The 23,713-nt window shown below is 46.9% G+C and overlaps 2 protein-coding genes across 2 annotated transcripts in view; both read left to right on the plus strand.

Annotated features, from left to right (window-relative positions):
* Positions 1-499: 499 nt before the first annotated feature.
* gtf3c5 (general transcription factor IIIC, polypeptide 5) lies at positions 500-17,355 on the plus strand. The gene is made up of 11 exons (XM_078226199.1): positions 500-744; positions 2,012-2,240; positions 5,637-5,835; positions 6,491-6,686; positions 8,674-8,778; positions 9,851-9,965; positions 10,467-10,547; positions 13,118-13,215; positions 13,577-13,659; positions 14,675-14,817; positions 15,979-17,355. The coding sequence occupies exons 1-11, from the start codon at positions 529-531 to the stop codon at positions 16,122-16,124; spliced, it is 1,611 nt and encodes a 536-aa protein (XP_078082325.1). The 5' UTR covers positions 500-528; the 3' UTR covers positions 16,125-17,355.
* The window catches only part of cel.2 (carboxyl ester lipase, tandem duplicate 2), a 37,609-nt gene continuing 30,994 nt past the window's right edge, over positions 17,099-23,713 (plus strand). The window contains exon 1 of the mRNA XM_078227541.1: positions 17,099-17,203. Within this exon, the coding sequence (XP_078083667.1) occupies positions 17,099-17,203 (105 nt within the window). The remainder of the gene's footprint in view (positions 17,204-23,713) is intronic.

Here is a 23,713-nt window from a genome sequence, read left to right on the forward strand (position 1 = left end):
GGCCTACATGTGACTCCATACCCACAGCAATGTGGTTGTCTCTTCAATGCCCTCTGGGATGGGCAATGAATGCCGGACCAGCCAGTGACATCCCACATCCAAAAACCAATTTTTAAAAAAATCAATTTTAGCTTCTGGCTAGGTATTTAAAATAAATAACAGTAAATCCACAAAATTATACTGATTAGATGTTTTGACAACTCCAAAGTTATTTAAAATGGTGAATAATAGCTATATTAAGTCACATATATCCTCAAGACATGAAAATATATCCTGTAATTTGTGAGAATATATCACCATATCATTAATATTCTATCTATATTTACACATTCTATATGGGATACGACTATAATTGCTGCAGACATTCTGTATATAAATATATGATGAATTATATTCATGCTCAATACAATTGGAGCAGGCCAGGCGGAACCTTTCTGTTCCTGCCGCTGGTTGCGAGCCGGACGCGGTTGTGTGTGGGACCGGATGTTGCCATGGCGGTGGCATTTGGGTGTGGGACCGGATGTTGCCATGGCGGCGGCGACTGTGGGGATGGAGCCGGAGCCGGGTTTGGGATCGGAGCCGGGATCGGGCCAGCGCTCAGAGACGCCGCCCGGCGCACAGGCCACGGCGGTCAGGCTGCGTTTTGAGGCGGAGAGGCGGCTGGTTTGCGCCGAGTATCCGGGGATGGTTCGCGACCACCGGAAGATGCTGGAGACCCTGGGGGGAGAGGAGGGGATATCCCGGGTGAGTGAATGGCCGCCGTTAAAGGGGCCTCACCCCCGTCCCCAATAAACAGGAGGTTAGATACAGAGTAAAGCACCCTCTACACTGTCCCCATCAAACACTCCCAGGACAGGTACAGCACGGGGTTAGATACAGAGTAAAGCTCCCTCTGCACTGTCCCCATCAAACACTCCCAGGACAGGTACAGCACGGGGTCAGATACAGAGTAAAGCTCCCTCTACACTGTCCCCCATCAAACACTCCCAGGACAGGTACAGCACGGGGTTAGATACAGAGTAAAGCTCCCTCTACACTGTCCCCCATCAAACACTCCCAGGACAGGTACAGCACGGTGTGAGATACAGAGTAAAGCTCCCTCTACACTGTCCCCCATCAAACACTCCCAGGACAGGTACAGCACGGGGTTAGATACAGAGTAAAGCTCCCTCTTCATCAAACCTTTTTCTTTTTCAAGTCATTCATTTTAATTGGTCATTATCATGTTGCTATTTGTGGGATCTTGCTGTGTGCACACTGGCTGCTCTGTTCCTAGGTTGTTAAAGGTGCTGTCATTCCAGATGCCTGTAAGATTTGGGAGGGGGGAGCTGATTGGTGATGATTTAACCTGAGGATCACCACATCTCAGGTGAGGAGCAAGGTTGGGAAAGCTGGGCCTTCAGGAATAACCTCAGCCGGCATGGGAATTGAACCCACGCTGTTGGCTTTGCTCTGCATTCCAAACCAGCTGTTTGTTCAACTGAGCTAAACTGGCCCCCGTTTCTAGATTACAACAGTGACTACACTTCAAAAGTTCATTGGCTGTAAAGTGCCTTGAGATATCCGGTGGCTGCAAAAGACTACAAGGCATAGTTGCAGAAGTAGGCCATTTGGCCCATCAAATCTGCGCCGATATTCAATGAGATCATGACTGATCTGATATAATCCTGGATTCCAGTTTACCACTTTATCCGCATAACCCTCGATTCTCTTTCTGATTAGAAATCTGTCAATGTCAACCTTGAACATACTTAACGACCCAGACTTTACAGCTCTCTGTGGTAAAGAATTCCACAGACTCACTACCCTCTGAGAGAAGAAATTCTTTGAGATTATGCCCTCTGGTCTTTAACTCTTCCCATGGGAAACAACCTTTCAGTATCTACCCTGTCAAGGTGCTATATAAATGCAAAGTTTTTTATCTTTTCATTGAAACTGCTGATTGTGCTGCGTGGATGCAACCACCTTTCTCACAATAATCCTTGCGAACCTGTTTTGTTTTTTGGAATAGACCCACGCTGACCCGTGCCGGAGGCTTGAACTGCACTTCCGTCCAAAGGATCCTTACTGCCACCCAGTGTGCGCCAACCGCTTTCCTTCAACCAGCATGCTGCTCAGGGTGAAGAGAAGGTGGAGGAAAGTGAGAGCAAAAGCATCTCCTGAGGAAGGGCACAGAGAAGAGGAGGTGAAATATGAAATGGAAATCCTCGGCGTTATTGGGACTACTTACAAATTCCAGGGTAATGTGTTATTGGGTTGTGTGTGGGTGTGTTTGCTGCTACAGAAGCTACAGGGAAATATCCTGTCTGCATTTAATCTATGACAGTATCTTGGGGGAGGTGATGGCCTAGTGGTATTATCGCTAGAGTATTAATCCAGAAACTCAGCTAATGTTCTGGGGATCCGGGTTCAAATCCTGCCACGGCAGATGGTGGAATTTGAATTCAGTGAAAAATATCTGGAAAATTTGAAACCATTATCAATTGTCGGAAAAAACCCATCTGGTTCGTTAATGTTCTTTAGGGAAGGAAGTCTGCCGCCCTTACCCGGTCTGGCCTACATGTGACTCCAGAGCCACACCAATGTGGTTGACTCTCAACTGCCCTCAGGCAACTAAGGATGGGCAATAAATGCTGGCCCAGCCAGCGATGCCCATGGCCCACGAATGAATAATAAAAAGTATCAGCCTTAGGACTGGGGTGTGGGGAGAATTGTTGTTATCTTGTATCAAAATCTTTGCTGAGCTGGGAATTTTTGATGCAGACTGGAGGAATAAAGAGGGATTATCAACACTAAAGAACTCTTGCAGGAGACTTAACCAAGTACCATTATGAAGAGGAGAAGGGAAGTAATCTTGTAGCACTTGCAAAGAAGATTGAGAGTTCCTCCTGGTGTCCTGGCCAACATTTATCACGCAATTAACATTAAAAATGGCAGATTATCCCCTTGTTATCTCATTGCTGTTTACAGGACCTTGCTGTGTGCAAATTGGCTGCCATATTTCCTACATTATTACATCACTGGCTACAAAGAATTTTGGGAGATTCTGAGATGCGAAAGGTGCTATAGATTTCAAGTCTTCCTCTCTGTACACTTTTACGTTGGGGATTGTTTTGGACAAATTTTTTTTTGCACCTGAGTGCAATGTCCCCATCGTTCACCACGAGCTTTATTCCTGTTCAACTCTACGAGATGCTGCTCAGTAAGTCTGTCTAGGTGCAGAGAGTATTTCCTTTAACCCCCTATCTCGGTTTCAAAGGCAACTGAACCAAATAAGCAGTCCTTGTATGTGAGCCCAGACAGTAAATTTCACAACAGAATATCATTGAATCATACAGCACAGAAAGAGGCCATTTGGCCCATCATGCCCGGGCTGGCTTTTTGTAAGAGCCGTGCAAATGTTTTCCTTTTCAAATAATTACCCAATTTCCTTTTGAAAATTACCGTTGGATCGGCTTCCAACCACCCTTTCTGGCAATGCTTTGTGGTTATTTTTCCAATGATCTTAAATCTGTGTGCTCTGGTTACTGCCAGTGTAAACAGAGACATGATGGCACTACTGCCTCACAGCGCCAGGGACCCGGGTTCAATTCTGGCCTCGGGTCACTGTCTGTGTGGAGTCTGCACGTTCTCCCCGTGTCAGCATGAGTTTCCTCCGGGTGCTCCGGTTTCCTCCCACAGTCCAAAGATGTGTGGGCTAGATTGATTGGCCGTGCTAAATTGACCCTAGTGTCAAGGGGATTAATAGGGTAAATATGTGGGGTTATGGGGAAAGGGCCTGGGTGGGATTGTGGTCAGTGCAGACTCGATGGGTCGAATGGTCTCCTTCTGCATTGTAGGATTCTATGATTCAGTGGGTGGGATTTTGCTCCCCTTCCGCGGTGTTTCGCGATGGCGGGAGGCGGCACGCCACTCGCTGGCTGCGGGATCTTATGTTCCTGCCGCTGTCAATGGAGACTCCTGTTGAACGCACCCCTTACTGCCGCCGGGAACGTAAGACCCCCATCAACGTAAACGAGATTTTGGTGAGTTTCTCCTTTTTTTACTGTTACCAAACCCTACATAATTTATATTAAATCTATTAAATCTCCCTTCGATCTTCACTACTCTAAGGAGAACAGCTGCTGCTTCTCCAAGTCTCTCCACATAAGTAAATCCCTTATTCCCGCTACCATTCTGGTAAATCTCCTCTGCAACCTTGTTAATGTTCCTCCTGAAGTGTGACACCCCCAAATGGACACCATGCCCCAACTGAGGCACAACTAAGATTTTATTGACTTCAGCAAAACTCCTTTTCGTATTTTAAATGCAGAAGATATCAATTATGAACCTGATCTTGTCTTTGCCCAATGCCATAGACCCTCAAAAGATGAACAGATAGTATATTCTGTCCCCTCATTACTTTTCCTCTAAAATTGACAGTTGGACACTTCTGAAAGGAAACCTTGATTTTGATTTGATTTATTATTGACAGTGAAATGTATTGTTTCTTGCTCGCTATACGGACAAAGCATTCCGTTCATAGAGAAGGAGAGAGTGCAGAGTGTGGTGTTACAGTCATAGCTTGGGTGTAGAGAGAGATCAACTTAATAAGAACAAAGAAAATTACAGCACAGGAACAGGCCCTTCCGCCCTCCAAGCCTGCACCGACCATGCTGCCCCTCTGAACTAAAGCCCCCTACCCTTCTGGGATAGGGTGGAAGAGAGTATATCCAGGGTGCATGGGGTCCTTAATTATGCTGGCTGCTTTCCCAAGCCAGCAGGAAGTGTAGACAGAGTCAATGGATGGGAGACTGGTTTGAGTGATTGGGCTGCGCTTCAGTCACAACCCTTTAGTTCCTTGTAGTCTTGGGCAGGGCAGGAGCCATACCAAGCTGTGATATAACCAGAACGAATGCTTTCTATGGTGCATCTGCAGACGTTGGTGAGAGACGTAGCGGACATGCCAAATTTCCTTAGTCTCCTGAGAAAGTAGAGGCGTTGGTGGGCTTTCTGAACTATAGTGTCGACATGGGGGGGGGGACTAGGACAGATTGCTGGTGATCTGGACGCCTAAAAACTTGAAGCCCTCGACCATTTCTACTTCGTTCCCATTGATGTAGACAGGGGCATGTTCTCCTCTACACTTCCTGAAGTCGATGACAATCTCCTTCATTTAGGGTGTAGAGAAAGATCAACTTAATGCAAGGTAAGTCCATTCAAAAGTCTGACAGCAGCAGGGAAGAAGCTGTTCTTGAGTCGGTTGGTACGTGACCTCAGACTTTTGTACCTTTTTTCCCCAATGGAAGAAGGTGGAAGAGAGAATGTCCAGGGTACGTGGGGTCCTTAATTATGCTGGCTACTTTGCCGAGGCAGCGGGAAGTGTAGACAGAGTCAATGGATGGGAGACTGGTTTGAGTGATTGGGCTGCGCTTCAGTCACGACCCTTTAGTTCCTTGTAGTCTTGGGCAGAGCAGGAGCCATACCAAGCTGTGATACAACCAGAAAGTATGCTTTCTATGGTGCATCTGTAAAAGTTGGTGAGAGTCGTAGCTCGCATGCCAAATTTCCTTAGCCTTCTGAGAAAGTAGAGGCGTTGCCCACCCTACTCTATGCCCAGATTCATTAATTGTGTGTTTTCTGATTGTGTCTGATAGGAATGTCTGATTTCCAGTTCCTGGTCATGCACACAGCAAAAGGTGGCTCGCAGGTGTCCATGTACAACAAGGTCATCCTCCATAAGCCTGAACACAAAGAGTTTTTTGACCAGGATTTGCCGCTTTACATCCCTCCTCCAATATTTTCCCGTGTGGATAACCCTGTGGATTATTACTACCGGCCAGAAGTCCAGCACAGGTCAGTACAGACGCCTGATGTTGGGAGTCCAACTCATTGAATTCACCAAGGCAGCCTTTCAGTCACCAAAGCAGAAAAGTACCAACATCCATAATGTTGTATTCCAAATTATTCTTGATGATTCCAAGTTCACTCCACTGATCTATTTGGCCTCAATTTCTAAAGCTTTATCTTTCTAATTCTTCCTCCTATTTCTCCCAGTTCCTCAGGCAACAATCATCCCTGAATCAGCACCTAAAACAGATGATCTAGTCATCATTCTATTGCTTTGGACTAATTGGCTAATGCATATTTCCTACATTACAACATTTCATAAAGTGCTTTTTAACACTGTGAGATTGTGAAAGATGCTATAGAATTGAAAGTTCATTTTTATTTACATCTTAATAACAAATATAAATTTTGTTAGTGATGGCACGCAGCTGATAATAACAAACTGATCCGAGAGGGAGGTGATAGATTTGTGGTGCCCATGTTTTGGAATGGGTGACCTCTCGGTCTATCCAGTCTGGGGCCCACAAGGAACGGGAAGGATAAGAGAGGCGTTCTGTTCTTCAATTACATCGTCGTTTATCTGACGTTAATGGTAAAGGCATATATTTAGTTCGTATGAAAGTATTCTAGTATATTTATTTTTGGCTTTCCCTGTTTGTAGGGACGGTTACCATCCACCAAAACTATCCAACGAGAATCTGATAGGCTTGGGGCGAGCTCGCCGTCCTCACAATGCCATCTTTGTGAATTTTGATGATCCGGAGGTTCCGTCGCAGCCTCTTGAAGCTGCTGTTCAGAACTGGCGGAAATTCAACACCCAGGCCGCAGACCGGAGAGCAGAAGACGAGCTGAAAAAGGTGAGTGGCAAAGGCATTTCTGCCTTGTTTACAGCGTCCCTGATGTTGTTTCTTCAGATCAATGCTGCTCGGGTGGCACAGTGGTTAGCACTGCTGCCTCACAGCGCCAGGAACCCGGGTTCGATTCCCAGCTCGGGTCACTGTCAGTGCGGCGTCTGCACATTCTCCCCATGTCTGCGTTGGGTTTCCTCCGAGTGCTCCGGTTTCCTCCCAAAGTCCAAAAGACGTGCTGGTTAGGGTGCATTGTAAGAAGTTTAACAACACCAGGTTAAAGTCCAACAGGTTTATTTGGTAGCAAAAGCCACACAAGCTTTCGAGGCTCTGAGCCCCTTCTTCAGGTGAGTGGGAATTCTGTTCACAAACAGAACTTATAAGACACAGACTCAATTTACATGAATAATGGTTGGAATGCGAATACTTACAACTAATCCAGTCTTTAAGAAACAAAACAATGGGAGTGGAGAGAGCATCAAGACAGGCTAAAAAGATGTGTATTGTCTCCAGACAAGACAGCCAGTGAAACTCTGCAGGTCCACGCAACTGTGGGAGTTACAAATAGTGTGACATAAATTCTGATTCTAGGATCGCATGATAAAGACTCAGGAGGAAAAAAGCAGAAATATTTATGTGAAATAGTGTGACATAAACCCAATATCCCGGTTGAGGCCGTCCTTGTGTGTGCGGAACCTGGCTATCAGTTTCTGCTCCGCGACTCTGCGCTGTCGTGTGTCGCGAAGGCCGCCTTGGAGAACGCTTACCCGAATATCAGAGGCCGAATGCCCGTGACCGCTGAAGTGCTCCCCAACAGGAAGAGAACAGTCTTGCCTGGTGATTGTCGAGCGGTGTTCATTCATCCGTTGTCGCAGCGTCTGCATAGTTTCCCCAATGTACCATGCCTCGGGACATCCTTTCTTGCAGCGTATCAGGTAGACAACGTTGGCCGAGTTGCAAGAGTATGTACCGTGTACCTGGTGGATGGTGTTCTCACGTGAGATGATGGCATCTGTGTCGATGATCCGGCACGTCTTGCAGAGGTTGCTGTGGCAGGGTTGTGTGGTGTCTTGGTCACTGTTCTCCTGAAGGCTGGGTAGTTTGCTGCGGACAATGGTCTGTTTGAGGTTGTGCGGTTGTTTGAAGGCAAGAAGTGGGGGTGTGGGGATGGCCTTGGCGAGATGTTCGTCTTCATCAATGACATGTTGAAGGCTCCGGAGGAGATGCCGTAGCTTCTCCGCTCCGGGGAAGTACTGGACAACGAAGGGTACTCTGTCCACTGTGTCCCGTGTTTGTCTTCTGAGGAGGTCGGTGCGGTTTTTCGCTGTGGCGCGTTGGAACTGTTGATCAATGAGTCTAGCGCCATATCCTGTTCTTATGAGGGTGCATTGGCCATGCTAAATTCTCCTTCAGTGTAACCGAACAGGCGCCTAGGGGTTTTTCACAGTAACTTCATTGCAGTGTTAATGTAAACCTACTTGTGACACTAATAAATAAATTTAAACTTTAAAACTCTCTAACTTTCTGAAGAAGAGCACGGGAGTTCTGCCCAGTGGCCAATATTTAATCCTCAACCAACCAATCAATTGCTCATTATTTAGGCCATGCTAATTTTCTGCTCATTAGCACACTACTGTTTGCTGAACCTCACTTTGTCAATTGCCTGCCAGGTTACTCACATTACAACAGTGACAACGCTTCAACAGTACAGCATTGTTTGTAAGGATGGTATAAGTGTAAGTCTTTCTCATGGGGGGGTGGGGGGGGGATTTATTTCAATTGCAGCTCAACCATTATAACTGTTACAACTGAGGGTCACTTCAGAAGTCAGTTAAAAGCCAACCACTTGAAAGTTTGGTGACTGTTGAGTCCTATTTCCATTACTGGGGAAAGGGTTATAGGCACATTATCACAAGCTTTACGAGATAAATGGAGTGTAATTAGGAATGGCGAAACCCAGGGTCTGATAGTGTGTGTCTGCCTTCTGTGTCTTCAGCATTTTGCAATCCGGCCCATCTGGTCCCGAAATGCAGTGAAATCGAATATTGACATTCACCCAGACAAACTGAAGCTGCTCCTACCTTTTGTGGCCTATTACATGGTGAGTTATGAGTTGCTTTTCTTCCTTGGCTCCATCCGTTAGTTCAGTAAATTAATGCACCATCCTGTATGGATCCTGAATAAACTGTGTCTGCCATATTTGGCGTTGAGGCATACAGACTGGGTCAGAGCTCCATTTGTGTCTCTGGCTCTTCCGTGTTTGAGCTCAGTGTCCCTGGGCATACACCAAGAGACTTATTCCATCGCTGGCCAGTCACCCCTGCAGAAAATACTAAAGTAGGGCCATTGGACCCTATCTATTATGGGTCCTGCCCCCAGGAGTTCAATAGTTGAGAACATTCTCTCACAAAGAACAATACATCACAGGAACAAGCCCTTCGGCCCTCCAAGCCCGTGCCGCTCCCTGGTCCAAACTAGACCATTCTTTTGTATCCCTCCATTCCCACTCCGTTCATGTGGCTATCTAGAAAAGTCTTAAACGTTCCCAGTGTGTCCGCCTCCACCACCTTGCCCGGCAGCGCATTCCAGGCCCCCACCACCCTCTGTGTAAAATATGTCCTTCTGATATCCGTGTTAAAACCTGCCCCCCCTCCCCCCTCACCTTGAACCTATGACCCCTCGTGAACGTCACCACCGACCGGGGAAAAGCTTCCCACCGTTCACCCTATCTATGCCTTTCATAATTTTATACACCTCTATTAGGTCTCCCCTCACCCTCCGTCTTTCCAGTGAGAACAACCCCAGTTTACCCAATCTCTCCTCATAACTAAGACCCTCCATACCAGACAACATCCTGGTAAACCTCCTCTGCACTCTCTCTAAAGCCTCCACGTCCTTCTAGTGTGGCGACCAGAACTGGGTGCAGTATTCCAAATGCGGCCGAACCAACACTTCTCCAATGCCGTACTGGATGTCTACAATCATATTGTACAATACTGGGATCTTACAGAGAGCATGAACTTGTCTGTGAAGTTCCTAAATCCAAGTTAGTTTTTCATGGGATTAAACTGTGAACTGCTTTTATCAAAGCATTGGCACATACCCACAGAAACATTGGTTATTAAACTCGGTAGTCATTTTGTTGCCTTCCTTTCCATGTTGCCCTCTCACAGCTCACAGGTCCCTGGCGAAGTCTTTGGGTCCGGTTTGGTTATGATCCAAGAAAAGATTCCAAGGCGAAGATTTACCAGGTGTTGGATTTTAGGCTTCGATGCAGCACCAAACACGGTAAGTGTCGGGACGGAGCGAATCCACTGAACCCGGCGCGTGAAAATAATTCACTCAGTGCTTACAAAATACAAGAAGAAACTATTGCGTTCCTGCTTCCCCCTTCTCAACTTTGATCCCCCTAATCCAGACGGAAGCCCCAAAGATGTATTGTGGGAGCATTGCACTGCAGGAGGGATGGTTGACTCTTAACTGCATGGTTCAAGGGCGATTAGGAAGGTGCAACAAATACTGGTCTTGCCAGTTGCACCCGCGTCCCATGAAAGAATACAATTTTTAAAAACCGCCCCAACACTCCCTCATTTGTAACCTACATGGGTCACCTAGATTTGAGAGTTGGGCTCAAATTCATAAATTCTGATTCTGAGACCAGTGTTTTTCCCACTGATTCTCAGCTGATTCCTGAGCTGTGCAGGGAGTCCATTGGAGAACAATCTTAACTGGAAACTTTGCTTTTAAATGCTAAAAATGATGCCGAATCGATCATTTTCTATTTTGCAGGTTATATGCCCTCGGACATGCCTGTGAAGGCGAAACGCAGCACGTTTAATTACAGCCTCCCCATCACCATCAGCAAGCCAGGTAAGGGACATAGACAATAGGTACAGTGTTGACAGGAAAAGACACTCTGGCCCAACCAAATTGATCCACAAGATATACGATGCCTTGTGCATCACAATATCCTCCCTTCACCCCCAATTCGCACCCATTATCACCAGGGAGGGGCAAAACAATTAGATTAAAAGCCCAGGTCACTTTGGGGGGAGGGGGAATCGGGGAAATCCCTCCCCGAACAGGAGATCACTCTGGCCCTGATAATTCCCTCCTGCACCTACCTTTCATATGAGGTGGTCTCGCCCCATTCAGAAACATGTCCAGCTCGCGCAAGAAGGAATTCAGTGAATCAGCATCCACCGTTTGAGAGAGCAGCCTGAACCACACAGCCATTGTTCTTGCAGTCTGCTGCAGTCATATCATTTTGGACAGTGGAGGTGCTGCCATTCTTTCTGGCTAAACTAAATTAAACAAACTGAGGGACAAAGCAAGAAGGACAGCCCCTTAAAGGGGAACCGCCCGAAATAAAAGCAAAATGGACGTGCTGCCGAGGCAGGGAGGTGAGATCCTCTGGACATTCTTTGTATATCGTCTTGACAAGTTGGGAAACCAATCCCATTAGACCCTCCTGTTTAAAAAGTTTAATTGGAAAGGGAGAAGTGATGTGGGAGTTTGTTCTAATGCCTCTGTGGCTTTCCCTTTCCCAATCTTTGTCACATCCTCCAGCCTGACAACTCTCAGAGCCTGGTTTCAGCTGCCTGATCCCTAAACTTTAGAATTCCTTCCCTAAACCCCTCTGTTCAGACGCTGCTTTAAAACCTACCGCCTTGATCAAGCCCGTCCTAATGTCTCTTTATGTGGCTTGATATGAAATTTTGATAGTGCTCCTTTGAAGCACTTTGGGATAGTTTTGCTACACCAGAGGCATTTTATAAATTCAAGTTGTTGAACTCATTGAATACTAACCAGAAGGGATATCTCTTGTTACCTTTATCCCCTCTTGTGGTCAGAAATAACCAGATCATTTGTGTTGCTCCCACTGCTTCGTTAGCATGGATCATCTAACTTAGCACAGACTGGAGATCAAACCCATGTTTCTGGTCCCCACCCGATGTAGAGATGAGCAGTGCTTGTTCATAACCACTTTTGAACGGAACCCAGGTATTGAAACGGCCTCTTTAATGTGAGCAGGGGAAGGCACTGCGACATTTCCCAGGTCCTTGCCACCTCCCTGCTCACTGAGGGCATTGGAAGCGGGCTAGGTATTCCCAAGGCTCATCTCAGATGTGTGTCTGGGAGGTGAGTTTGCAAGGACTGTGAAGAGGCCACCTCCCCTCAGCCTGAGGGGTACACAACCTGCAGAGAAAAGCAAAGAAGTTGCAGCCCCCTATAGTGCACATACCGGCTGCTACTCGGGAATGCTGCTTGATGCAAGATAACATATAATTCTCAGAATGTTTGCTGCTTAGTTGTTATCCTGATTATAATCCTCACCCCTTCCAACTTTGATCTGAAGGTGATTTTCCTACTGTGGACAAAGCTTGGTAAAACTAGAAAGCCAAGTAACCAACATTTTGTTTTCGAAAGACAGGAAATCTCCGCTCAGCAGTTACACCCGGAATCTCCTCACAAAGACACGGCAACCAGTTCCAAAGAGCTGATTGAGATTGCTCAAAGAGCTAACATTGGCTGAAACCCGCGGGGCTTTTTAAATGTTGAGTAGAATCCTACAGTGCAGAAGGAAGCCATTCAGCCCCTCGAGTCTGCACTGACAACAATCCCACCCAGGTCCCACCCAAGTCCCCCTGACACTAAGGTGCAATTTAGCATGGCCAAGCCCTCTAACCCGCACACCTTTGGACTGTGCGAGGAAACTGGAGCACCCGGGAGAAACCCACGCAGACATGGGGAGAAAGTGGAAACTCCGCACAAACAAGGGAGGCAATGGCCAAGTGATATTATGATTAGACTATTAATCCAGAAACTCGGCTAATGTTCTGGGGACCTGGGTTCAGATCCTGCCACAGCAGATGTTGGAATTTGAATTCAATAAAAACAAATCTGGAATTAAGAATCTATTGATGATCATGAATCAATTGTCAAAAAAACTCATCTGCTTCACTAATGTTCTTTAGGGAAGGAAATCTGCCGTCCTTACCTGGCCTGGCCTACATGTGACTCCAGAGCCACAGCAATGTGGTTGACTCTCAACTGCCCTCGGGCAACTAGGGATGGGCAATGAATGCTGGCCCAGCCAATGACGCCCATGTCCATGAATGAATAAAAAAAATACACAGAGATCCAAGTCGGGGATCAAACCCGATCCCTGGCGCTGTGCGGCAGCAGTGCTAACCACTATACCATCGTGCTGCCCCTTGTTTGAATAGCCCAAAGTAGTTAGCCTGCCTGATATATTTGTAATTTATAATCATTTATAATTGATGCCTATGACAGTGGTACACAGGCTGATATCAGCAGCTCCCATGTCAAGTGCAGGCAGTGATAGCGACGTTGCAACTGTATTTCTTTTTAAATCAAGTGTGTGATTTTAAATCAGTCTAAGTGTAGAATTAACACTCTCTCTCTCCATCTCTCAGCCCCCCAGGTGGTGAGTATTCAGGATCTGGCAAAGGCCCCAGCAGTTCTCAGTCCGCCACACAGGAAGAAACTGACTGAATCTGGATACAAACTCAAAGTAAGTTTCCAGCACATTATTGAGATAATGTATTTGAGGTTTTGGAGGGACAGTCACGATGTAGAAGGAAGTTTGTGGACCAGCGAGAGTCATGAGAGGCTCCATGGAACACAAAGTGTGGTTTATTGATGATGGGCTGAATTCCTCCGCCTCACTCCCAAGTGTCCCCTGTTGTTCTGTCTCATTCAGAATTTCTGTGGCAACTTCTGCCAAAGTTCCTTTGAGGCTGATGCTGATCTGACTGTGTCCCTCCGCAGTAACGTACTGATTCGCAAAGTCCAAACGCCTGGGTTTCCACAGGCAGTCCGTGCGGTATAGAATTTGAATGCATTGTTGACCCCTGCTGTTTCTGTCATTCCAGAAGTCGGCCTACATATTCCAAGAGCACACTTTGCCACCTTATCGCCAGATGTTTTACCAGCTGTGTGACCTGGATGCAGAGAGGTACTGACACCTTGTACTGTCATGGGGGAAAAGTAGAAAAAGGGAGGGGAAATATAAGAGCTGATGGACTGTGATTAGATTAGGATGTGGGAAGAATGGAGGAGGTTTGTCTCAAAGGCTCAGTTTCATTTTCTATTGTGGAGTAGTAGTACTGATCCCCTGACAGTGCGGCACTCCTTCAGTACTGACCCTCTGACAGTGCGGCACTCCCTCAGTACTGACCCTCTGACAGTGCGGCGCTCCCTCAGCACTGACCCTCTGACAGTGCGGCGCTCCCTCAGCACTGACCCTCTGACAGTGCGGCGCTCCCTCAGCACTGACCCTCTGACAGTGCGGCACTCCCTCAGTACTGACCCTCTGACAGTGCGGCACTCCTTCAGTACTGACCCTCTGACAGTGCGGCACTCCCTCAGTACTAACTCTCTGACAGTGCGGCGCTCCCTCAGTACTGACCCTCTGACAGTGTGGTGCTCCCTCAGTACTGACCCTCTGACAGTGCGGCACTCCCTCAGTACTGACCCTCTGACAGTGCGGCGCTCCCTCAGTACTGACCCTCTGACAGTGCGGCGCTCCCTCAGTACTGACCCTCTGACAGTGCGGCGCTCCCTCAGTACTGACCCTCTGACAGTGCGGCGCTCTCTCAGTACTGACCCTCTGACAGTGCGGCGCTCCCTCAGTACTGACCCTCTGACAGTGCGGCGCTCCCTCAGTACTGACCCTCTGACAGTGCGGCGCTCCCTCAGTGTGCCGCACACTGAGTCACTGCTGAGTCATTGAACCTGGATCATACGTATTCCACTGTTCACCATTTGGACATTGTGATCTGGATTATTGTGTGAATGTAGTAACCTCCAGTGAATTCTATCAGTTGAAATACAGCAGTTGTGGAAAAATAAAGAACTTAAGGGACTTATATGGTTCCTTGTCATGTTCTCAAGATGTCCCAAATGCTGGCTGATGATTAAATGATTCCTGTCTGCAAATTCCTCCCTTCTCTTTGTCCGTTTTATTTCAGTTTAAGGAGTATAATTCATCGTAATTCAGGCAATGAGACGGTGTGTACTGAGCGGGATGGCTGGTGTCTACCGAAGACCAATGATGAGCTCCGGGATCGGATGTCTAACATGATCAAAGAGATCTGCCGCAAGAACAAAGCAGGTGAGGCCCGTATCTGCACTAGAAAAATGTTTTGCAGTCTGTCCAACTTAGTTTACCTTTCAGCTCCCCCCAGCACTGGCTATCCTTCTCTTCCTGTCCCCCTCCTGTAACGGCGACCACTGGCCCCACCTTGCTGCAGGCCCGCTATCCTCCCACTGTGATGGGCCCCTTGCTCCCACATTCTCCCCAGTCCATACAATGCACAGGATTCTGGGTTCTGTGGCATCTCTTCGATTTGGCTGAAGCGTACTATCCGAGTTTGGCCAAAACATGGAAGAAATCTCACATGAAGCAGGTGTGCAAGTTTTTTAAATTTGCCCGTTTACGGGATGTGGGCGTCGCTGGCTAGGCCAGCATTTATCGCTCACCCCTAATTGCCCTTGAGAAGGTGGTGGTGAGCCGCCTTCATGAACCACTGCAGTCCATGTGGTGTAGGTACATCCACAGTGCTGTTAGAGGAGTTCCAGAATTTTAGAATCATAGAATCTCTACAGCACAGAAAGAGGCCATTCGGCCCATCGAGTCTGTACCGACCACAATCCCACCCAGCCCCTATCTCCATAACCCCATGCATTTACCCTAGCTAGTCCCCCTGACACTAAGGGGCAATTTAGCATGGCCAATCCACCTAACCCGCACATCTTTGGAGCCATTTTGACCCAATGATGGTGAAGGAATGGTGATATTTGTCTCAATCAGGATGGTGTGTTGTTTGGAAGGGAACTTCCTGGTTGTGATACTCCCATGTTGTGACTGCTGCCCTTGTGGTTCTAGGTGGTAGAGGTTGTGGGTTTGGAAGGTGCTGTTGAAGGAACCTCGGTGAGTTGCTGCAGTGTACCTTGTAGATAGCACACATTGCTGCCACTATGCGTCTGTGGTGGAGGGAGTGAATGTTTAAGGTGGTGGATGGGGTGGGAAGTGTTCCTACATGGTCATCTTGTGTGTACAACTGTATTAGGGAGTGACCTGGATGAAGGTCACCCTCCATTAACATTTGTCACTGTGTGTGTTCACCTTTCCCCTGCAGGAGCTGCCTGGTGCTTCTGTTGGGGCGGGACAGGCAAGCTGAGGGGGGAACAGGTTGTAATTGACTGCAGTGTAAAACAGAACCCACTTCTCTGAAAATAAGTTCTCTTCTTTTTTGTGGGGGGGGTGGTTTAGCTTCAACTTCTTTGAGAAAGAAACCATTGGTCACGCAGGAGAGGGAAGGGTCGGAATCTCCGGAGGATGAAGAGGATGAGGATGAGTATCCACCTTCTGAAGGAAGCGAAAATGAAATGGAGACTGAAATCCTTGATTATATGTGATCTGACTGAACGGAGCTGGACTTGCTGACATGGAGAGAGAGCCGAGTGATGTTGGGCAGTGTTTGAACTGAGCTTGACTAAAGGAAGCTGGTATTTCCACAGTCGCTGCACCTAGCAGCCGCAGAGAGTTCCCTGAAGCCGGACTCCTGTATCCGGCCTGTGCTGCTGCTGGAGTTGGTTATTGGCCATTCAACCGACAAATCCACAGCTACTTCCACTTTGCCATATGCCTCGGCAGCCAACAGATGAACAAGACCCTCACATGAGTGCACACTTAATGACTGGAGTTGGTATGCAGAGGCCATGTGCCATGAAGCAGCACCTTCTGTCTCTGTTATATATACACAGTGAGGCTGGTGGTTTGTTTGACTTGTTAGTGCAGCAATTGATCAAATTTTTCCCACGTTAGTTATGGAGCCCTGTCCCCTGTGTGGTGGGGCAGTTCATGCTGTTGGGAGGTTGAAACCCTCTGTGACTCCTCATGCACCAAGTTCCTGTTCCCATCCAAACCTTCGTGTAATGGACCACAGATACTCCTGATCCAGTGTCCTGCCAATGGGCGGTACAGTGGTTAGCACTGCTGCCTCACAGCGCCAGGGACCCGGGTTCGATTCCCAGCTTGGGTGACTGTCTGTGCGGAGTCTGCACATTCTCCTCGTGTCTGCGTGGGTTTTCTCCCAGTGCTCCAGTTTCTTCCCACAGTCTGGAAGACAAGCTGGTTAGGTGCATTGGCCATGCTAAATTCTCCCTCTGTGTACCCAAACAGGTGCCGGAGTGTGGCGACTAAGGGATTTTCACAGTAACTTCATTGCAGTGTTAATGTAAGCCTACTTGTGACACTAATAAATAAACTTTATTATCCATGGTGTGTGTGAGCGTGACAATCGGTTAGAAATATGTCTGATGCTGTTACAAGATTAGATGGTGAGGCTTTTACTGTTGGATTGTTTCATACATCTTGTGTCTCCTTTACAATGACGGCCAGTTATGCTCCACAAAGGATCATTCCATCTGCCCTTGCGAGGGACTTCCAATCTTCCCAGCGTAAACTGAACTCCGTTCCCAGAGGCGGTAACAGGGTGAGTTCACCAATGGGATGGATTCATCAACAGATGATGTCACCCAGTGCTGTGAGGGAGCCATTTCAGTCCCACGTCTTTTCATCTCCAGTCCCAACGAGGGTGTATTTAAATATAGTTTGCTCTTATTAAATTAAACTTTTGTAGTTTAATTCTCTTCTTAATTGTATTGTGATTATAGTTGCTCCTGGGGAGATGATCTCCGGGATGATCTCTCTGAGATGAAGGATTTACAAACTGTCTCACTCCCTCCTGTGGCTCTGCAACACTCCGGTACTCAAGACCTGCAGGGGGACTGACCTACTGGCCTGGCTGATGAGCAGCACGTGGTGGCACAGTGATTAGCACTGCTGCCTCACAGCGCCAGGAACCGGGTTCGATTCCTGGCTTGGGTCACTATCTGTGTGGAGTCTGCATATTCTCCCCTGTGTCTGTGTGGGTTTCCTCCAGGTGCTCCAGTTTCCTCCCACAGTCCGAAAGTCGTGCTGGTTAGGTGCATTGGCTATGACAAATTCTCCCTCAGTGTACCCGAACAGGTGCCAGAGTGTGGCAACTAGGGGATTTTCACAGTAACTTCATGGAATGTTGATATAAGCCAACTTGTGACAAATAAATAAAGCAGAACCTTCAGGAACAGAGCTGCCCCTCGGAGCTGGGATTCTCGCCTGCAGTAATGCTGGGATTCTCACCTGCAGTAATGCTGCAGACCAGCAGATGGGGCAGTCCTGGGAAGGTTCTCCGTCCTCTCCGCAGCCTTCACCGGTTTAGCATTGCTCCAATTCACACCTGGCATTCCACTGCCCTCGTTTCTGCCAATCTGTGCTTAAACTCCCTGACGGCATCGCTCAGGGCAGATGGAGCATAAACATATGGAAACGATTGACAGGGAAACAGTGGCTGGTTCATCAAACCCGTCCCATGTTTGTGGAGTGTGGAGCTTCACAACCAAACACTCCTGACACCCATCCACAGATCTTTCATAAAGCACTCAACAGGAAACTACTGATGTGGATGTTTCAGTAGTTTGGTTTGGACATTCTCGAGAATGAGTCGGGGATTATGATAGCCCACCTGTCCCGTACACCGAGACCACATTCCGATCAGAGGCTGCTGTTTATCTGTGAGGTGATTGAGATACAGTTAGCCTTGTTGACCTCTTTGCTGGATGTGGGCTGATTGGGTGATTCTGCTGTGCCAGGAAAAGAAACTACACTCCAGTATTGAAAGCAAAAGGGTTGGTCCCACAGTGGGTGTGGGGTAGGGGACGGGGGGGGCGGGGGAGGGGCGAATATAGGGGTGCCACTGGTATCACACTGGCTAGCACTGTTGCCTCACAGTGCCAGGGACCCGGGTTTGATTCCTGGCTTGGGTCATTGTGTGGAATTTACACATTCTCCCTGTGAATGCGTGGGTTTCCTCCCACAGTCCAAAGATGTGCGGGTTAGGTGGATTGGCCATGCTTAATTGCTCCTCAGTGTTAGGGGGACCAGCTAGGTTAAATGCATTGGGTTATGGGAATAAGGCCTGGGTGGGATTGTAGTCGGTGTGGATTTGATGGGCCGAATGACCTTCTGCACTGTAGGATTCTATGATTCTACGTGGAAGTATAGAGGCTGCCCATTGAAATTATTTCCACTCTGCTGTTCTTCCACCTCCTCCCCTGAAAGTGTTGATATTCCAAGTTGACAGATGCAGTCTGGGGGAATCTTGACAGCACAAGATAAATAGAAAACATTTAGGCAGGAGGTGACTGCACCTCTGAGCTCAAGCTAATCTCAAACCTGAGAAACCTCCAGCTGCAGAAACAGTTATCTGGACAAATGAGAGTTATTTGCGGAGTTGTTTACCAATAGCAAGCAGTGGCTGCAGGAGAAAGGAGATGCTTTAGTTCTGAGAGCTGTGTAAATGATTTTCTGTTCCTTCATGCTTTTTGAGCCTCTTCCCAGCGTCAAACACGGGCTGTGACAATCCCTGTCCATTGAGATTTGTAACCGTCTGACTTTGTACCGACCTCCTAAACCAAATCTAATAAAATGAACACATTGCATTGTTGCGATTGCCGAAGTGTTGGATTCAATTTCACCCTCACAAAAAGAATTTAACTTCAAATTAGTACTTACCGAGACGATAGTGACATGTTCTTGAAGATAAACGCAAAATACTGCGGATGCTGGAATCTGAAACAAAAACAGAAAACACTGGCATCTGTGGAGAGAAAACATCTCGAGTCTAGATGACCCTTTGTCGGAGCTCAGACCTGCTGAGATTTTCCAGCATTTTTCTGTTTATATTCTTGAAGATGATTGGTTTGGAGGGAAAAAGCTGGGCTTGGGGCTAAATTAAGACATCTTTTTCAAAGATGCACAGACATGACGGCACGGTAGCACAGTGGTTAGCACTGCTGCTTCACAGCTCCAGGGTCCCGGGTTCGATTCCCGGCTTGGGTCACTGTCTGTGTGGAGTTTGCACATTCTCCTCGTGTCTGCGTGGGTTTCCTCCGGGTGCTCCGGTTTCCTCCCACAGTCCAAAGATGTGCGGGTTAGGTTGATTGGCCAGGTTAAAAATTGCCCCTTAGAGTCCTGGGATGTGTAGGTTAGAGGGATTAGCGGGTAAATATGTGGGGGTAGGGCCTGGGTGGGATTGTGGTCGGTGCAGACTCGATGGGCCGAATGGCCTCTTTCTGCACTGTAGGGTTTCTATGATCTATGATAGACTGAATAGCTTCCTCCTGGGCTGCAAGATTCTATGATCCCATTATTCACATGACCCAAAACTCTTCACAGCCAATGAATGACTTTCAAAGTGTAGGTACTATCCTCGTGTAGGCAAATGTGGGACTCAATTTATTCACAGCAAACTCCCTCAGGTAGCACAGATAAATGCCCGGTTAACCCAGTGCTGTTTGGTGGAATTTAACCTAGGAAGAGCTCCTCTGCTCTTTGACGCATTCTGTGGGAATCTTGCATTCCCATGAGTTGAGAGATTGGGTTAGTGGTGGACATTGGCACCAGCTGCCTGTTAGACAATATTCCTGTTGGTTATTGTCCAAATCCATAGATTCCACCAAAAGCACTCATTGGCTTACCCATCCCGAAAACATTTCCCTTGAGCACAAAAGAAACTAACTGCTTGCTCCGCTCAGTCCTTGGTGAAACCAAAATCCTGCTGTACAATCTCCGCCATTGTATGTACAGGTTTGTGACGTGTGAACTTTGACCAGAGGAAGTACTCACTGGGTTTACTGATGCTGGCTATGCTTTGTGGGACAGTAAGCTAACTTAAATCATCTCTAGCTGACCTCTATCTGGAGGGGACCACACTATGGGGTTTGACCCTAAGGGTTGCAGGAAATCATTAATCACAATGTTGAATGATCACTTTGGAAAGGAGAAACCTTCTAGCTTTATATAAAAAGTTTGAAATTGCACAGAACCTACAACACAGGAATTGGCCGTTTGACCTAATTAGTTTATGTCGGTGTCTGATCATAGAATCCTACAGTGCAGAAGGAGGCCATTCGGCCCATCAAGTCTGCACCGATCACAATCCCACCCAGGCCCTATCCCCATGCATTTACCCTAGCTCATCCCCTGACACCACGGGCAATTTAGCATAGCCAATCCTCCTAACCCGCACATCTTTGGACTGTGGGAGGAAACCGGGGCACCCGGAGGAAACCCACACAGACATAGGGAGAATGTGCAAACTCCACACTGACAGTGACCCATGTTGGGAATCAAACCCAGGTCCCTGGTCCTGTGAGGCTGCAGTGCTAACCACTGTGCCTCCCCTCCATACGAGCCTCCTCTCACATACTTCCTTCCATGTCAGCATATCCTTCTGTTATATTCCACGCCTCCCACCATACAAGTAACAAAAGGATATATCAAAGGATGGGAGGGTTAACCGAATACAGCCACTGTTGGCTCAGTGGTGCACAACCAAGTTTGCAGGATAACAGTGACAGAGCCACAGAAATTACGGAAAGCCTTGCAGGAGTAAACACAAAGTACTTCCATTGGGAAAAATGGAAAAGTCTGAGGTCACGTACCAACCGACTCAAGAACAGCTTCTTCCCTGCTGCCATCAGACTTTTGAATGGACCTACCATATATTAAGCTGATCTTTCTCTACACCCTAGCTATGACTGTAACACTACATTCTGCACCCTCTCCTTTTCTTCTCCCCTATGTACTCTACGAACGTTATGCTTTGTCTGTATAGTGCACAAGAAACAATACTTTTCACTGTATCCCAATACATGTGACAATAATAAATCAATGTGGAGCCCAGTACTTTAAGGTAAGTGTCCCAAACTTTATGGAATGTATCCAGTTTAGCTCAAAGTAAACCCCAGTCAAGAATTTCATTTGTATATATTCCAGAATGATTTTATGCCAATTTTGAATTGAAGGGGGCTTTTCACTAATCCATAAGCAAAGATATGGAAATGCCTCACCTGAGGAAGGAGCAGCGCTCCGAAAGCTCGTGGTTCCAAATAAACCTGTTGGACTTTAACCTGGTGTTGTCAGACTTCTTACTGAGCCTATAAGCAAAGCATATTCTTCCATGCTGCAAATGTTAAGATATTGTGCAGCTTTTTCCCATTCGCATTACTAATCCTTTTGTCTGGGAGACCAGAATCTTATGCAAGGGATAAAAATCTAAGGCAGTATCAAAGATCCTTTCAAGCTCTTTAAGAACATTAAACCAATAGGCCTTAATCTTGACACACGATCAAAAACAATGCAGGTAATCCACCACATCCATTCTACTTTCTCAGAAGACTAAGGAAATTTGGCATGTCAGCTACGACTCTCACCAACTTTTACAGATGCACCATAGAAAGCATTCTTTCTGGTTGTATCACAGCTTGGTATGGCTCCTGCTCTGCCCAAGACCGCAAGGAACTGCAAAAGTCATGAATGTAGCCCAATCCATCACGCAAACCAGCCTCCCATCCATTGACTCTGTCTACACTTCCCACTGCCTTGGCAAAACAGCCAGCATAATTAAGGACCCCATGCACCCCGGACATTCTCTCTTCCACCTTCTTCCATCAGGAAAAAGATACAAAACTCTGAGGTCATGTACCAACCGACTCAAGAACAGCTTCTTCCCTGCTGCTGTCAGACTTTTGAATGGGCTTACCCTGCATTAAGTTGATCTTTCTCTACACCCTAGCTATGACTGTAGCACTACATTCTGCACTCTCTCGTTTCCTTCTCTATGAATGGTATGCTTTGTATAGCGTGCAAGAAACAATATTTTTCACTGTATGTTATATGTGACAATAATAAATCAAATCAAAATCAAATCAAATTGCACTTCTGGCACAATGAGGATATGGCATGGTCAAACCTGTGCTACAAGCTTGGAGTGAAATGCGGACGGTGTTATGTCTTAAGGTGAGTTTCTTTTGTTCTATTACAAACAGAAATGTTATTAACCCATTCTCAAATATCACCCCGTGTCTCTTCATTGGTTTTTACTGCGAAGTCTCTCTCTCAAGACCGCAGTGTGTCCAATGTATTATCACCAGATTTTGGTTTTGGCTCCACGAATAGCAGGACTTTTTCCACTGGGAAAATCTTAGCATTCTATTCATGTATTTGTCCAGTAGTCACATATTTGAAAAGAGTGAATTTTTTGCTGTACTACTGGGATCTTTTGAAAAAAATACATTAACGATCTCCAGGGTGAAAAGGGGAGTACTGGGAAAACAGTAACATGAAATAAACTGAATAGTCTCGAATCGCTGGTGCCTGCAAGAGAAATAACAGATCAGTCAGGGTCGATGGGGCCTTACAACAAAGAAAATGGGTCAAGGAGTTCCTATGCAATAATTTGTACAAGTGAATAAAATTGCAATGACTTGCTACTACCAGCTTTTCTCAGTACAATAGGAAGTAAAACCTTCAATTTGCTCCGGAACTTAGTTCATCCAGCAAAGCCAGGAACCAAAATTTACGATGAATTGACAACGATCCTTATAGAGCTTTACCCTCCAAAGCCACTGATCATCGCGGGATAATTCAGGTTCCACCGGAGGAATCAAGTGGAAGGCAAAAGCACTGGTCAGTTTGTGGCAATTTAAAAAGGCTGGCCCAACATTGTGAGTTTGGTGAGTCATTAGAAGATATTCTTCGAAATCATCTATTTTGTCGACTCCAAAATGAGGGTATTGAAAAAGATTGCCCACTGAACATGCTTTGACTTTAAAGACTGCAGTAGAAATCGCAGTGTCGATGGAACTAGCTGATAAAGAAGCTTCACAATTTGGTGCAGGAATGAAGATCCACAAGTTGGGAACTGTCCAGAAGAAGTCAAAACTGCAACAAGCACGTCACAGATGTGACAAAATGGGCTGTTCAGCGAGTGAATGCTAGAGCAAGGATAGTCAGTGGAAGTATTGTGGCAAATTGGATCAGATTGGGCTAGATCAACTTCCCCAAGAAGAATATTCAGACGAAGAATCTGGGTACCTTCAAAAAGAACAAGTTGCATTCT

This window comes from Mustelus asterias, chromosome 13 (genome assembly GCF_964213995.1).
Source record: "Mustelus asterias chromosome 13, sMusAst1.hap1.1, whole genome shotgun sequence".
NCBI classification, from domain to species: Eukaryota; Metazoa; Chordata; class Chondrichthyes; order Carcharhiniformes; family Triakidae; genus Mustelus; species Mustelus asterias.

Excerpts from the sequence above, each read along its gene's own strand:
- gtf3c5 (XM_078226199.1), top strand. The coding sequence starts at position 529 with ATGGCGGCGGCGACTGTGGGGATGGAGCCGGAGCCGGGTTTGGGATCG. Across the intron at positions 8,779-9,850 it reads CTTTTGTGGCCTATTACATG|CTCACAGGTCCCTGGCGAAG; the intron begins GTGAGTTATGAG and ends GCCCTCTCACAG. Across the intron at positions 10,548-13,117 it reads CATCACCATCAGCAAGCCAG|CCCCCCAGGTGGTGAGTATT; the intron begins GTAAGGGACATA and ends TCCATCTCTCAG.